Source organism: Ylistrum balloti, unplaced genomic scaffold (genome assembly GCF_031769215.1).
Source record: "Ylistrum balloti isolate Yb309-2 unplaced genomic scaffold, AGI_CSIRO_Ybal_v1 Utg371590, whole genome shotgun sequence".
Classification (NCBI taxonomy): domain Eukaryota; kingdom Metazoa; phylum Mollusca; class Bivalvia; order Pectinida; family Pectinidae; genus Ylistrum; species Ylistrum balloti.
The window spans coordinates 197,122-215,675 of NW_026782817.1; the positions used below are offsets into that span (position 1 = coordinate 197,122).

General features: G+C 33.7%; 1 protein-coding gene across 1 annotated transcript in view; it reads right to left on the reverse strand.

Annotated features, from left to right (window-relative positions):
* LOC132563111 (uncharacterized) overlaps window positions 1–18,554 on the reverse strand; it is an 86,495-nt gene that overhangs the window by 17,314 nt on the left and 50,627 nt on the right. The window contains exon 3 of the mRNA XM_060227871.1: window positions 7,471–7,581. Coding sequence (XP_060083854.1) covers window positions 7,471–7,581 — 111 coding nt within the window. The remainder of the gene's footprint in view (window positions 1–7,470; window positions 7,582–18,554) is intronic.

Consider the following 18,554-nt stretch of genomic DNA (forward strand, 5'->3'; position numbering starts at 1 on the left):
ACGACCGGCATATCAATCCGATTTTGTTCAGGTGAACGTTGTCTATTGTGCAAATTATCGTGTGTCATTCGATTCCCGTAAAATATCTGCTTTTCCTAAGCATATTGCATACAGCTTGAACTAGCTTTCAGTCCGCGAAGGTAAAAGATCAAAAACACGCGAATGGATTGTTGAAGACAGATATTTGTGATTTTCGATATCCCAAGAGAAATTGTTTTGAATTCAAAACTTCGGTAAACAGGATTCATAAATAGATTTGAACTCATTATCATGTTTAACAATAATGGCGATATTGTTATTTTCAGGAGCAGAATCAAATCACCATTTTTTTTAAAATGAAAAATGAAATGGAAACCGCAGTCCGCTGCATTATTTCTGTGAAAATATTTTGTTCTATTTAACATTTAAATTCTAAAAAAAAAACACAAAAATTTAAATACGGAAATGCCGTAACTGTAGCTCCTTTAAGCAATGCTGTGTGTCTTCAATGATCGGAACAAAAACCATGTAAAATAGTACAAACTGTCCTGAAAGTACAAATATAGAATTGTGTTATAGATATTTGGTGTCTGTCTGAATAGCACTTACAAATCAAACAGAGTTTTTCCTAGAAACTTTTCACTTTGAGATACCGGAATTCATCCATGAGAATTTATTTCCTTAGTTGCTTCATTTATCAACCGTCATCTATTTATAATTTTTAGTGAAGGGCTTGTCAAAAAGAACGTTCAATGCCTATTAGTAAAATCTGTGTAAATTTGGTAAAAATGAGAGAATTTACTATGATGATAAAACTTGATGAAGAGTAAATTAAAATCTTACGTTAATAGTACAAAGCATCTATTATGTCGCCACTGATTAATGTTTAACTCTCCTCATTGAACGCATCTCCTCTAAATTGGTTGAAGTTACATTTGCGGGGGATATGAACTCTATTTTTAGAGTCGTGGTCTTGCGATGGGTAAATCATTACCAGTGGATTGGAGTTGTCATGGACTAGGAGGAATGTTAATTCGGACTTAGAAAAGGAGAGAAACGTGTTCCCAAGCGAGGAGTACCTCATGATCAATGGAGACACAAAACCCCTGTAGATTTTAGAAGATTGGGAACATCGTGTCACAATTAGGAAATACGATGTTTATAGGTTTACTGCTACGCTATAACATATAGCTCTATTTTAAGAATAAATTTTGCTGAAAAAATATATCGAAAGGGAGAGGGTATTTTATATGCAAAAATCATATTAATATTGTAGCAGTTCATCGAGGTTCCACTGGGGCAATTGTATTAACTTCCAATAGTCACCATGGTTACTTCTGACCCGTGTTATACATACATAACCTTTGCCACAGAACTGACATTTACGAGCACGTGACCGATCAAAGAATAACAAGTTAAGCGCCCTATCTGACACGCGCTAATTAACTTTCGACGAAATTGATGTTTATCACCACAGTTCATCCAAACTCAAATCGACATAAACTGACGACATCTTTAATGACTGTAACTGTGGCTGGTTTTTAGTTAACATCGAAGTTGCTTTACTATATGTCATTTGCCTATAAAACGGAAAATCTGGATTGTTGTTCCTCTAAAAATATATTTTACCAGGACTTCTTAATTGAGCTTGGAAGTAATTGTGATTGTAGCCACAGTAATGCAAAGTTAGAAAATTTATTGTACAATTATGACAGACACACTGAAACGCGATTTCACTAGTAAACCCATTACTTCGAACGTAAACGGCTGTGTTAGGTATCCAGACTCATTATTCCCATGACAGCTTTCGAGCCGATCAATCTGTTTTGATGTTATCTAAAAGAGACGTAGGGTAATATATCTGTTTGATTAAAATCACGTTGCTAGGGTGACCAGCATCGTTACGTCATCATCAAAGACCTAGTAAGGTGAAGACTGATACTACCGTAAAATAAAACACGATATTTAGTAATTCATTATCACAACGGGTAGTAAATTGTCGCACAACAAACACAACATTCAATAATGCATCTTGTATTTTTTTATCCCTGTTACATATTGCTACTTAATTTTCTTCAAAATTCTATACAATCAAAAATATATGCCACACCAAGTGTGATTTGTGATAGAGTTGTCTTCCTTTAAAAATAATAAATCTATGGACCGTTTTTCACTGACAAGTTTCTATTTTCATACGAGGCCGAATTCTTCATTGAAAAAGGTAATTTGTCAAGTTCTTCACTTTTTTGATATTTTGACGACAGATTCTTTTGTATCAGCACACTTTCTCAAACCGAACCTAAAACACAACCAACAGCTGATCGGCGACAGACTTACACTGATCCGTTTGACAACACAAAAATAAGACCAACGTGTGACCAGAATTGTTACCAAAACTCAAATTCGATAAAACTAGGACAAAATATGAACAAACAAACAAAAAAGATTTACAAGTTAACTTCCAAAAAGCACACGGTTAATAACACTAGGTGTTCCGGAAGAGGGTTCCGTCTTCTCAAGGCTGCATCGACGACACCGCCATGTGGTACATGTAAGCAATGTTAAGTTCCCAAATGAGAAGAAGATATACAAAAACGGAACCAACAGGCAATCTGACGAACATGAAATCCGTTCAGCTTCATATCATACGAAGATAAAGAATATTTCCTTGTTTCGATATATTTTCTTCTAGCACAGCCAATAGACGATTAGGGTGTGACGTTTTGCACCCTCACCAGACAAATGACCAGTGTGGAAGGTACTAGCATTGACGTAAGTGTTCTACGAGATTGTAAGAATTTTTTTGGATTGCAGTATAATTCTGTGTACACTATGGTTAAAGATAGTGGGACTCGATGGAATACAGATTATAAGCCGAAGTAATCCACAAAATTGTTACAATTTAACATTACTGTAGTCAATTTGGATACGCTTTGTTTAACACTTGGTCATAGATGTGCGAGAGACTTTGGCCACAAAATAGTTGACAGGAAAAACAATTTTTCATGAGGCTGGTTATGGAAGCTATCTGAATATGCCGCAGCGAGCCAATACTAAACAGGGAGAGAGGAGCTCAGTAGTTATAAACAACTAAATATCGAATCTATTTGTATATATCAGCTGTACTTTTTCTTCTGTTTTTCTCTTACAAGACTCCTAACAATTTTGTGCCTCAGTCTATCCCTTTGTGCCAAGCGTCCGACCAGGCTAGGAATGATATTGGTTATGTTCCCTTACCGTGACTGAATGTCATTTAATACGTTGTTATAGATATTATTTGATCAGATTTGGTGCCGTGCGGTGTTCAGATAATGGCAATTCAGTGTGATTACACTGTAAATGCGTCTGTGAGAGGTCCTACTCATCCGTAAAACAGCAACCAAACAAACAAACCAAACGTAAAACCATCCAAAGCCAAATCCTTTCTCTAACACAAAGTATATAAAAGAGAATATTTCCTAATCTTCAATCACACGTTGTAGCTGTTGTTGTCGTTGTTGTTGTTGCTGCTGTTGTTGTTGTTGTGTTGTTGTTGTCGCTGTTGTTGTTGCTGCTGTTGTTGTTGTTGTGTTGTTGTTGTCGTTGTTGTTGTTGCTGCTGTTGTTGTAGCTGTTGTTGTCGTTGTTGTTGTTGCTGCTGTTGTTGTTGTATTTGTTGTTGTTGTCGTTGTTGCTTCTGTTGTTGTTGTTGTATTGTTGTTGTTGTTGTTGTGTTGTCGTTGTTGTTGTTGTGTTGTTGTTGTCGTTGTTGTTGTTGCTGCTGCTGTTGTTGTTGTTGTCGTTGTTGTTGTTGCTTCTGTTGTTGTTGTTGTACTTGTTGTTGTACGTCTTGGAGTCATCATTGTTGTTGTATTGTTGTTGTTGTTGTGTTGTTGTTGTTGCTTCTGTTGTTGTTGTTGTACATGTTGTCGTTGTACGTCTTGGAGTCATCATTGATGTTGTTGTATTGTTGTTGTTGTTGTGTTGTCGTTGTTGTGTTGTTGTGTTGTTGTTGTTGTTGTTTAACTTGTTGTTGTACGTCTTGGAGTCATCATTGATGTTGTTGTTGTTGTCGTTGTTGTTTTGGCGTTGTTGTTTTGTTGTTGTTGCTGTTGTTGCTGTTGTTGTGTTGTTTTGGTGTTGTCGTTGTTGTCGTTGTTGTTATTGTACATGTTGTTATTGTACATGCTGTTGTCGTTGTTGTACGTCTTTGAGTCATCATTGTTGTTGTCGTTGTTGTTTTGTTGTTGTTGCTGTTGTTGCCGTTGATGTGTTGTTTTGTTGTTTTCGTTGTTGTCGTTGTTGTTGTATTGTTGTTGTTGTTGCTTCTATTGTTGTCGTTGTTGTTGTACATGTTGTTGTTGTACATGTTGTTGTCGTTGTTGTACGTCTTTGAGTCATCATTGTTGTTGCTGTTGTTGTCGTTGTTGTACTTTTTGTTGTTGTTGTACGTCTTGGAGTCATCATTGTTGTTGTATTGTTGTTGTTGTTGTTGCTTCTGTTGTTGTTGTTGTTGTTGTTGTTGTTGTAATTGTTGTTGTCGTTGTACGTCTTTGAGTCATCATTGATGTTGTTGTATTGTTGTTGTTGTTGTGTTGTTGTTGTTGTTGTTGTTGTTGTTGCTTCTGTTGTTGTTGTTGTTGTTGTTGTACGTCATTGTTTTGTATTGTCATCATTGTTGTTGTTGTTGTTGTTGTTGTTGTACTTTTTGTTGTTGTTGTACGTCTTGGAGTCATCATTGTTGTTGTATTGTTGTTGTTGTTGTTGCTTCTGTTGTTGTTGTTGTTGTACTTTTTGTTGTTGTTGTACGTCTTGGAGTCATCATTGTTGTTGTATTGTTGTTGTTGTTGTTGCTTCTGTTGTTGTTGTTGTTGTTGTTGTCGTTGTACGTCTTGGAGTCATCATTGATGTTGTTGTATTGTTGTTGTTGTTGTGTTGTTGTTGCTTCTGTTGTTGTTGTTGTTGTTTCTGTTGTTGTTGTTGTACTTGTTGTTGTTGTTGTACGTCTTGGAGTCATCATTGTTGTTGTATTGTTGTTGTTGTTGTTGTTGTTGTGTTGTTGTTGTTGCTTCTGTTGTTGTTGTTGTTGTTGTTGTTGTTGTTGTTGTTGTTGTTGTTGTTGTTGTACATGTTGTCGTTGTACGTCTTAGAGTCATCATTGATGTTGTTGTATTGTTGTTGATGTGTTGTTGTTGTTGTGTTGTTGTTGTTTAACTTGTTGTTGTACGTCTTGGAGTCATCATTGATGTTGTTGTTGTCGTTGTTGTTTTGTTGTTGTTGCTGTTGTTGCCGTTGATGTGTTGTTTTGTTGTTTTCGTTGTTGTCGTTGTTGTTGTGTTGTTGTTGTTGTTGCTTCTATTGTTGTCGTTGTTGTTGTACATGTTGTTGTCGTTGTTGTACGTCTTTGAGTCATCATTGTTGTTGCTGTTATTGTCGTTGTTGTACTTGTTGTTGTTGGTGTTGTTGTTGTTGTTGTTGTTGTTGTTGTTGTTGTTGTTGTTGTTGTTGTTGTTGTTGTTGTTGTTGTTGTTGTTGTTGTTGTTGTTGTTGTTGTTGTTGTTGTTGTTGTTGTTGTTGTTGTTGTTGTTGTTGTTGTTGTTGTTGTTGTTGTTGTTGTTGTTGTTGAATGAGTATGGCATTATTGCATTTGTATCTATTTCTATTTCTTGTTATTCATTTTGTTGATAGAAGTGTTTATGTATATTTTGTAACCATCTAAGTTTTAACGATCGAAATAAGGCGATGAACGAACTTGTCGCAATCCTGCGACTTTTCTGTCGCTTTTTTATATATCACAACCAAGCTATTTATTGTAAACAATAACCCTTAACTGCAGACGGCGCGGTACTTCAGAGTTCCAATGTTCTTGGATTGTGTCAAGAAGAGATTAAAACACCCACTACAAAATATCTGTACACAGAAACGTGTAAAATCGATATTTGTTGTGCGTGAAAACCTGGGTTTATAACCAGAGAAGTTGCCAGAACATTGCCGATAAAACTCTATAATTATAAATAGCTAGATTTGATTTTTTTTTCTTTGGACAATGTCAACAACAATCCTTGTGCTTTATTTGTCATCCAGATCAGGAATTCTAGTGACGTTGTCTGAATCATAGCTATATGTATTCTTTAATTAAACGTTTGCATCAAGATTGAAGAAAAAAATAAAAGGAATGATACAGATGGTAAATGGGAGGGTGATGGGGACATCTATATCACGTCGTGTTTTTCAGTATCAATATGAATGGTTTTACATGTACGTGTAGACTGATCAGAAAGAGCCTTGGTAATGTTTATAAATAGCATTCAATATCAGATTGTCCTTTCTCTGTTTGCATCCATTTACCTAACAATACACCATGTCCTATGTTTGTGCGAATTCATGATCCGTTGCTGCTGGACATCAAGATCGACAGAGTAGTCTCCCTTGCCTGAGCTTTTCATATCAACTATGTGTCAAACTTTGTGGTAGAAATCAACCAAATATATATATATAAACACAAAGCGATAAGTAAAGAATAATGTTATAATTTATCGAGCCCAATAAGCTACAGAAATAGAATACACTAATTAATTATAGATGTTAAGGAATTAAATACATACTCGATATAACTTAAGGAAATGTTTTTATTTTTGTGAAGCGCTACTAAAGATATTAAGATTGTAAGGGAGGTAAATCTTGTTGCTCTACTCGACATTCTGCCACTAAACAATGATGGCATCAGGCACCAAAATATGTAGTTTCTGATAGTCATATTTCAGTAGTGTATATCAACGAAACGAAAACCAAACACGGACAAAAAATAGCAAGTACAGTTTTCAGTTTCTTAAACAGAAATTAAACTGTTTTTTATAATCATAAAAATGTATTTATGAAAAAAAAATAGAAAACTGTGGTTTCAAGTATGTGTATAGATACGTACACGTATTTATTCATTTACATTTGTTTATTTATATACGTCCCTGATCTAGATGAACGTGATTTGAAATCCCCTCTAACCCTTCGGGTCAAATGACCTAAAATTGAAACCATTTCATTTAATGTCTTATTATTAATCCTGTGTTACAGGAGTTGTACTTACCGATTACTAAAGTATCACATAAGTTGTACTTACCAGCTATTAAAGTATCACAGGATTTGTACTTACCAGCTACTAAAGTATCACATGAGTTGTACTTACCAGCTACTAAAGTATCACAGGAGTTGTACTTACCAGCTACTAAAGTATCACATAAGTTGTACTTACCAGCTATTAAAGTATCACAGGATTTGTACTTACCAGCTACTAAAGTATTACAGGAGTTGTACTTACCAGCTACTAAAGTATCACATGAGTTGTACTTACCAGCTACTAAAGTATCACAGGAGTTGTACTTACCAGCTACTAAAGTATCACATGAGTTGTACTTACCAGCTACTAAAGTATCACAGGAGTTGTACTTACCAGCTACTAAAGTATCACAGGATTTGTACTTACCAGCTACTAAAGTATCACAGGAGTTGTACTTACCAGCTACTAAAGTATCACAGGAGTTGAGTTGAGCATACATAGGAAGTTTGCTTGTAACACACGTTGTCCAGAGTCCATCCATGGCCTCGACTGCAACCATGGTAACGTTGTCTGAAATAATAAAAGAAAATCAGAATTTTAACAACAACAAAGATGATACAACATACGGAAGTAAAAATAAATACACACCGCTTCACATATCTTGATATTTTTGTAAACGGTTGTTTTAACGTGAATAGAGGGTTAAAACTATGGTTTCTGTTTCATTTTGATTTTTTAAAAATAAGTTTAACAGAATTTCTATTATAATGAGCCTTCGATGGAAAATATATGATGAGTTTAACAAACATTGTTTGTAGGAAATTCCAGATTAAAATTTTCAGGACGCTCTTTCAATGAATAAATACATTTGGTAAAAAATATCATTGATTAAACAGACACATTTTGATATAATGATCGAAATGTAGATATAACTATTGAATGGTATTCATAGTCAATATAAATGCAATTTGGATGACAGGTGGATAATCATGACGTCCTACCTAACGGACGACTTTGGTATTTACCCAGAGTGAATTCATATTGATAATGAATACAATTTGAAGATGGTTAAATGATACGGATAAATAATAGCTCATTTAACGAACTACATTAGTTCATCAGTGTTTGAATGTTATAGACGTATCACCAATACTTGGTAGAAACGTCACACCTCAGATTACAATGTTTCAACATTTTGGCAAATTGTACCCATCTGACTTACTCAACATACATTGAAAACGATTGCAAATTTTCACAGAACGACAAGACATAAATAAATAGACAGTGCACTTTTAATAAACAATGGAAATTTATACATATTTTAATAATTGAAATTAAGATAGAATATTTACATATGCGTTAATTACGTTATTGTTTCAAGCGGATTTACATTGTTGTAAGTATTTTGTAAAGGTGTTCGCGCATCCCTTTAACATTATAGAAACCAAGGTTGCCTTGGAAGACCTTCACCTGCTGAAAGCTTAAAGAGGTGCAAATAAGATTATCAAAACATGCTTCTTGGTGACAGATATTGTCTGAGAAAAAAACTATACCATACCACTAGTATTGTTTTGTTTATTTGTTTCTTTTGTTTGTTTGTTTGTTTGTTTGCAGTCTGCTTTTCATTGTTTCGTTTTTAAGACAGCCACTAGGGAAAGTATTAAAATGCGAAACGTGAGGCAAGGGAGACAACTCTTATAAATAACAGATTTCACAGAAAAAAGTGAGAAAGACAAAATTGAAAAGTGATCAATATCAATAACGTCATAACGCGCGGTTGTCGTGAAAAGCAAACGTTGCGTATACCATTAAAATTACAGTAGAATACTTTCAATTTGACAAACCCTATTCATCTATATTTTTGTTCACCACTGCTCAATAATAATTGTAATGTTACTACTATTTTGAAAATATTTTTGAGTAAAGAATTTCAACGAATTGACGTCAAATTCTAACCATGTAGCCTATATCGGACAAATATATACATTGTAGATATCATACATTGTAGATATAATACATTGTAAATATAATACATTGTATGTATCATACATTGTATATATCATACATTGTAGATATAATACATTGTAGATATAATACATTGTAGATATAATACATTGTATATATAATACATTGTAGATATAATACATTGTAAATATAATACATTGTATATATCATACATTGTAGATATAATACATTGTAAATATAATACATTGTATATATCATACATTGTATATATCATACATTGTAGATATAATACATTGTAGATATAATACATTGTAGATATCATACATTGTAGATATAATACATTGTAGATATCATACATTGTAGATATCATACATTGTAGATATAATACATTGTAGATATAATACATTGTAAATATAATACATATATACATTGTAGATATGATAAATTGTAGATATATTACATTGTAGATATAATACATTGTAGATATCATACATTGTAGATATAATACATTGTAAATATCATACATTGTAGATATAATACATTGTAGATATCATACATTGTATATATAATACATTGTATATATAATACATTGTAAATATCATACATTGTATATATAATACATTGGAAATATCATACATTGTAGATATAATAGATTGTATATATAATACATTGTAGATATAATACATTGTATATATAATACATTGTAAATATCATACATTGTAGATATAATACATTGTAGATAAGATACATTGTAAATATAATACGTTGTAGATATGGTTGTAATTAAATGAAGAGGAATCATGTTCATCACCACTCAAACCGCTCGTTATCCAGTGAATTAGCCGACATAATACTTTAGTATATATGTCACTGGATTAGCTGTACCAGTCAGAAGTCAGATTATTGTCATCACATAAACATAAAATAGAATGAGGAAGATTTTACCGATATTGCCAGAGCAAATAGAATGTGTAGATTATGTAATACATTGTTATCATGATTTTCATATTTGCGTATTAGATATTAGAAATCGTATTATGTGCGTATCACCTATCGCATCTTAATTTATCCATTTATCAATTATCAATACTGTTACAGACTTAGGTAATCTTGGGAAAAAAAATTAATGATGTATTTAAACTATGTTCAGAAGCACTATGAAATGATTTTCATTTTTAATAACTATTTTCTCAGTATAGAACACTATTAGTGTTTTCTCACTGTCCTGTCCAACATGATATGTACGTTATTGACGATGTACTTGGTTAAGCTGAGTGAGTGAATGTGTGAGTGAGTGAGTGAATGTGTGTAAATGTGCTGGTATATCGGAGTGTGCAACAGTGCGCTTTTTGAGTGCACGAGCGTGCAGTGACAAATGTGTAAGAACGAGTGCAAGTAAGAAAGAATATATTACATTACATCATTATGTTAACCTTGAATCTTATAACCCTAAGGCTTTCAGAATATATTGTGACGTTTAATATGGACCATAACGTTACGTCATGACACAACAAGATGACTGTCGTCCATGTTTTTAACACACACCTGTCAAAATGTTACTTATATGATAAAAAGTATACCATGTTTATTTTTATTTCAGGCGAAACTCGCCATGATAAAACCATTCCATTTTCTCAGAAATCGCTGCGGATTGAAGAACATCTTTGATTTTCTTAAATATATACATTTCGGGTTAAAAAGGTCACTGCTCTATATATCCTAAATTCGCAAGCTAAACATGAAGGTTGGTTCTCAGAAAAAGGTCTGTCATAACTATACCCCTTAATAATCAATTTCATTTTCAATTAAATCTGTCAAAACTTTTATGAATTTTTTCACACATTTTTTTTCTGAATTTTGAAAGCTATCAGTGTCAACTTCGTCCCACGCCCGCCAAAATGTATTTGGAAGTAGTTCTTACTGTGTAGATAGCCAGTGTGTTTTGTTGATCTCACGAGATATACTGTACACAAGCTTCGTTACCGTTGACCTATATGCATGACCAATGGTCAAAAATTATAACCCGATGTAGAACTTGATGATGTGATGACACAATGTAAATACGAACTACATTGATCGAGAGGTTCTTGAAACATTTTTACAAGGAAACATTTCCGACAGTCTTAAACCATTCATAAGTCAAGGCGTAATGGAAGCATTTCCTGTGAGTAAAGTTTATATATATATATATATATCAAGCACGTGCGTGTGTACACGAACAAAAAAAAAATTATTCTTGCAATATTCTATTGATTTTGAATATTATGGTTTTTCATATGTATTTAATTGTCATGTAGAGTACGTTGTATTTTTGGGTGAATTTGTTGTGGGATATGTCGAAAATAGTTGTTACGGTCAGGTCTAACGTCATATGTGCGAGGCAGCACGCAACAACTTCGTAATAAGATAGAAAAAAAAAGAAATATATTGATCAATTTCTGCTAGCGCTAGCTCTGTGTATGTGAGTGATGAACAACATAACCTTTATGTAATTAATCCGTGTGCAATAACTCACGTGCATGAACTTTATATGAGCACGTGTATGAATGTACTTTGCCTGAGGGAACACTACTACTACGTTTAAAATTTACAAGTCACAATTAATTTGTACCGAAATGTAGTAACCTTTCCTGTATATGAATTAAACATTTTAAATGTGTATGTATGTATACACTTTATCTGTACATGTATGTAGAAATTTAAAATGTACGTGTATAGTTAAGGTCATTATTTTCCGCTAAGATTCGAACCCCGTACCCCTAGCTTATTAGCCTAATGCTCAACCGATCGAGCAATATCGAAGTTTTCCTGAATCGAGCGGTATAATTTGGCTAGTATTTTGCCAGGGTTACATACTTACCCTCCAGAAAATAACTCTTCCTCGAGTTTTCAGGACTTACAGAGATACTAAAGTATCGCTAATTATTCCTGAGTCTCTACATGGGCGCCAATATAACAGAGTTCATTATTCATTTCAATGCCTCCGCGCGAACCCGGGACACTGACTTACCAGTCTGGCGCTCAACTGATCGAGCTTAAGAGAAGTTCTCCATAACCGAGCGGTATGTTGTGGCTAGTATTTTACCAGGATTACACATGTATGAGGAGGTACCTTTACCCGTAATTATGATATTTACCAATAAACTTTACCTAGGATATTGTAACAAGGTAAATTTTATTACAGCACTGTTAACCTTATTGTGATAAACACGGAATTGATTACAATAAAAACAATCTTAATGATTATGACAATTAACACAAAGGGTCACAACAATGTAACATGGACAGAACTACAATCGAATCTAATAGTTCCGTGCATAGCGTACAAGACATAAGTGAATTCAAATGTTATCAATACGAAAAGATGATAAATAACATTTCCCTGGTCAAATCCGCTGTCTATCTGCTGCTCAAGTGATGTTGGAGAAGGAAACTATTCATTTCAAAGTACCATTAAACAGTATTTATGAAATTATGTAGGAGCAGACACTAATCTAGACTTGTCCACAGAAATTCAATGCCAATTTCTTAATATTGAATAAACCTATCAAGTATGTATTTGTGAGATGATACCATAATAAGATTCGCAGAAATGGAGGAAAGTTTAAAGCTGACATAAACTTGACAGAACTCGTTTTAGATACTTAACTGACCAACATATTCCTCAGTCTTTACAAGAAACGAAACTACCCTGGATTTCTGAGTACTATTTTATGTTAGAGTTACCTCCCTTATATAAACGAACCACAGAAATTGCTGAGACGCGACTCGTTGCAAACTTTTATCAATTTACGTCAAATTACGACTGCACGTTGTTGAAGTGTTAATATGCAAGGTATATGCTGCTATGGATTGAAATGTTTTGACTATGGAAATTGATGGGTACCTGAGAAACAACTTACGATGTCTCACAAAACTGAGTCTTGGTTAGTTCCTGCATTTCTCCGCGAGTTTTCCACTTGTATCAAAAGTATTTCTCAATGGAATACTTCATCCAGTTTTCGGACTATAATTATTGGGCTTTAGAAGCAGGTTTTGTATAGATATTTTATAAATAGATACCAATTCTTTCATCTGCCTATCCGACTGTGTCATGAATATTGAAGTAACAATTTATTATCTGAATGTCTGGACCGGCAATGCTTAAATTAACAGCGAGACACTCGCGTAGGCGAAGTTTGAACTCGCAATTAATATAGGCTTTCACAGGTTGTAGATTGTTTCCAAATAAGCTATATTTTTTATTGAATGAAATACTTTTACGTTAAATAAGACAAATTCAGTTACAAATGCATAATATTATATGAGGAGGAATACAAAAACCAGAGACGTATGTAAGATATATGAAACGATGTTTGAATATTCTTTCTTGTAACTGGTTTTATTCAACATTAAATCAACATTTGATAACTATTTAAATAAGATGACACTGCAATCAAGTGTAGTACACAACAAACGTGTACACGGTCCCACTTTAAGAAAATTCATTTTTTTGTAACTCTACCAGTTTTACAAAGATGAACATTAAACTTGGTACAAGGATGTGTTAGGATCAAACGAACAATATATATCTTTTGATGTTCAAATAACTTTGAGTTTATTAAAGGCAATAGATTCTGAAGATACAACACGATAATCCATTCTATTGATATCAACATACACACGTGTGATACAACGCCGATCTCTCTCCAGTAAATCTAGGCCAATTTTTTCGTTTATGAAGCTGAAACTTCGCGTATTTATGTTTTGTAATCATTTTAAGCATATGTCTTTTGATGTTAGTAATTGAACAGCGACATTATTTATAACATACGACTGCCGCCAGGTGGCGTGGGTAATTCTTTGGAAAATTGGAGCCAATCAGAGGGCTAGGATTAGTAGGAACTCTTATTTCCAGGGGCTGTGACAAAATGCTGAAACCGTCATTGTGTTATGTGTACGTTTCGCTAAAAATTAAAAAAAAAATAAAATGGATTTCATTTATTTTCTGTTTACGTCGTTTTATAAGTGGAAATTCTAAAGAATGACGTCTTTCGCTTACTGGTGTCAATATTCATATAACAATCTTGCAGACATTTTAAATTGAAACGAAATAAAATTTAAAACACAATCAAGGTTACCCAGACACTGTTTTAAGCATATTCGTATTCCAGAATCCCACACTATGTGTTACACGGGATGTCGGTACTCAGATCCCTGATTAAGGTGTTTAATTGGTTTGATATAAAGCTGAATCCATGGTTTATTGGTTAAGTACATGTCATTGATCAAATGTAAATGAAAATGGATATCTGGATATCTTCTCTTGTGTCTTGATTCTATTTTATTTAAACATTTCTGCGTTCCATCAATTCTCATCATTTCATCATTTCCTCTCTCTATTCAGATTATTTTATCAAACTCAATAAAAGTCATTAAATGGCTGACCTTTTTATAGATGCATATTGTTAAATATATTGTACTTCCGGTCCACGACGAATGTATGAAAGTTCATCGGACGTATCGGAATATACTACGTAGGAACAAATGTTCTAGAATGTTTTTTCTGTGTAACTTCCGGGTTTTGACGAACGATTCAGGACCTAAAATTTCCAAGGCACAATCTTTGAACCGACAACAACTAACACTTCCGGTGTGCAAGGAATTTACTAATGTCCCCGATAATTTCTGTAACTTATGATTTTAGTCCTTCTAAGCTCAAGGCCATTTCAACAACAACATCGTTTGGAACGACTAGTTGTATTTTCATTTTTTTCTCACTCGGATTTACAGTTACAACTGTTACATGGTTTGTAAGTTATCTGATCGGAAACGTTATTCAATCGATTTCCAGGCTCTTTAGAAATATCTCGAATTCAAAAATTGTTCATACGCGGTTATTTTCCTTTGTAAATCAAAATATTTAAAATTCAAAAAATGTTCATACACGGGTATTTTCCTTTGTAAATAAGAGTCCTTATGTTTGCGATCCGGCGTCCCGTTAAGATGAATGGTTCAGGTGAGAGATACTGAGTACACGGTGTTTCAGGTGCTTAGTCGAACCAGCATACAATAGAGTGTCGATAAATACGCCTTATGTGCATAGTAACATGTAGTTCTGAAATAAATTCAAAAGGACACTTACAGATGGCACCTGTTATGTCCACAGTATCGGTTGGGAACAACATCTGATTGTCAGATTTGTTGATGTTGATGTAGGTTAATACATAATCTATCGCTTTGACCATTCTAAGTCTCCTATATCAAATGAAAATTATTTTCATTGTACACGAGAAAATTGCAAAAAAGAAAATCAACGACTTTCAGTTCTTGTATAATATAAGACCGGGAATTTACGGCCCCAAAATAGAAATACATATAGTGTATTTAATTTTTTTCTGCTACACCAATATCTCTAAGACAAAAGCGATACACATTACCTAAAATATTAGTGGGTTTGTTTGCTTGTTTAACGAAGTAAGGAGAACCCCGAACCGAAAGAGGTCTTTAAAATGTTTGTAAATAGTGAAAAATGAGTTTTATGCTTGTCAGATTAAACGTGTAAATGTATGATTTGTTTTAAACATATTTATTGCCTAAAGATAGACAAAGTATTAGGCACAAGTTATTGCAACTTATCAACGCCTTCTCCCAATATACATTTTAAATGACATTACAATCATGACAATACAAATATACAATTATTGTTACACATCGGCATCAAAATCTCTTGCTGAATTTAATATTGTTTTGCACAGGTCTAACAATGTTTGCATCATGGTCCACGGAAAATTGAGAATTGCACAACAAAATAATTTCTATATCTAACGCAATGTTCCAATTATTTAGATTTTGAACTAAAATACGTCGTTCGTTGTGATTTGTTAAAATGTGTATGTACATGTCATATTTAAGTATGGACGATGTGAATTATGTCTGTGGATAATGAAACCCTATGTCCTGTTAAAGTATGGACGATGATAATTATATCTGTCGATAATGAAACCCCTATGTCATGTTTAAATATGGTTGATGTGAATTACATCTGAATATATAATGAATGTCTTTCTTCGTAAGGAGACGATTTTGAAACGCTATGCCCTTGTTAATAAACTATTAGTTGTAAAAGATATGAGGGATGGTAAATTCACCACTCATATGCATTCATTGTTCTAATTATGTAATCGGTCAGTCCTTCGACCACCAAATTTTTCTTCCAATGAATCAGTGATCCTCTTTTGTTTTGACTCCGTGCTTACTAGTGTATGAAATAGGTAAACACCACCTTTTCAAACCCATAGTGAAATAAATAATTTTTACAAAGTAATGGTTTGAAGAAAGGTTACGTGAATTCGTCCTTGGCACAGTGTAATATCTTACATTGTCTCTTTAAATACATGTAAGTATGTTTTGAACTGCATTTCTCTGTTTGATAAAAAGAGAATTCGAGCAGTCTCACATAGATATGATCCCTCCTAAGTATTGTATAAAAGTAATTTTATTGCAAATTCATCAATGGTGACCTTTGACCTTTAACCTTTAACCATAAATATCAATGACTACTGAAATGTTATCAGATAAAGCCATTGGAGGTGTGATGCTAAGTTGTGAATCTGAACCAAATCTGTTCGGGTGTTCATAAGATATCTTAACATGGACGCACGTACTGATGCACGGACGCACAGACGCACAGACGCTCAAACAAAATCATTACCATATAACACCCCCCTCTTACCGACAATGTAAGTCTGGACTTATTGTTTACAGCCCACAAGCCTGCAATTAATTTTTAATTCATTCTCTTCATCAATCAATATAAATTAACCAGTCTATATCATGATATCCAAGTATAAACTACATAGAAACAACATTCTTTCTCATCTGTACAGGTCACACGCGCACGATCTGCTCAATGTATATTTGTTGCAATGTGCGACACAGCATTTTTTTAGGTACTGGAACAAATACACCATTCGACTTAATTTCCATTTATTTTTATTACAACAGCTGCTGTGTTTTGTTAAAGGTCATGTATAGTTTTGCCTGTTTTGTTTTATGGCTTTTAATAAATAATATGCGCAAAAAAAACAAACGTTTACGCGATCTTACTCAATACAGTAAGTCTGTGACGTCACCAGTTTCTTCTTCCGGAGAAAAAAATTTTACATGGACTTGTATAATTGAGATCAACTTTCACGTATTATATGATCAAATGAAAACATGTGTGTCTCGTCCTAACTGATTCCGTTTGTCTGTCATGTCAATCAATTCCGTAATTTGCGTCAACATTCCGTAATTTGTATCAATCAATACCTGAACGATGAGCGCGCAACCATGTGATGGCCTAACTTTGTCTGATCAGCTGGCTCATCTTGGTATCTTTGTAGGTTAATTCCAGGGAGTACATGTTTATCTCTGGGGATAATTACTTTAAAAGTCTTGATGTGTGTTACGTGTTTCCGTATTGATGTCAACTCTCCAAGTCTCTGTTATCTTTCCTTGAAGTCCACCGTGTATACATCTTATTGGAGAAAATCGAAAAATATGTCTCGTGGACGGTTCCTTGAACGAACACACGCTTCATATCTTGGCTTTAAAAACGTCGAACGAAAATTAAGCAAGGACTGTTGTCTTGGTATCCATCACAACTTATTCTGGCTAAGAATATCAATGTTGAATAAACTGAATATTTTAGGCGTGTGTTCATGTGAATTATAGTTTGAATGTAAGATATCCAGACACATTCCAAGCTCACATTATCACATAAGATGTCAGACTTCTACTCGATATAATGACCATATGTAGTATTGGAAATAAACAATTACATCACAAAAAAATCAACAAAGCAAAACTAGCCTTATGAATGCTTACATTGCAGTATTCAAAACGGTAAATAACGCTTATGATATATATCAACGGAAACATTCCATCGGGCAATATGAAAAATAAAATTGATTGATACTAATGAACAATGGAAGATCGGATTATTCACAAAACTTTATTGAATTGAAAATGCAGTTTTTTGGGGTTTTTTTTGTATCCTTTTGTATTTTTTAACCAACACGATTTTAAATGCTTAATTATTTGAAAGTTGCATTTACAATGTAAAGGTGCGTGGTTCGTACAGGAGATATGTCAGACAAAAGTAGTCAATAACTTCCTAAACCCATTTTTAAACTGTTAACAGGATTGTCCTCAGTTTTGTCACAGTTTTAATAAAGGCGATAAAAAACTAAGGGAATCGTGATTCGAACTCGCCCACTTCCCCAGCTTCCGGACATCAGAGGTCCCTGGAGTCAGACTGTTTCCTGTGACATAATCTCCCACGTAGTTCTAGTTCACACACAATTGTAATTCATATAGTAAATTGTTAAAGAAGAGAAACTGAAATTAGGAGAGAAAAAAAACACGTGCAGTATATATGAGGTATTCCGAAGGAAAACAGACAGGGAAAATAGGTCATATTCAATTGAAAGATAGCAGTACCGACTTACATTCAGGAATAAGGAAATTTTGAAAACATTTGTCAGTATATGTATTTTTATCAAAATATAGACTTTATCACATCAACGTACGATGTCAATGACCCCGTTAACGGG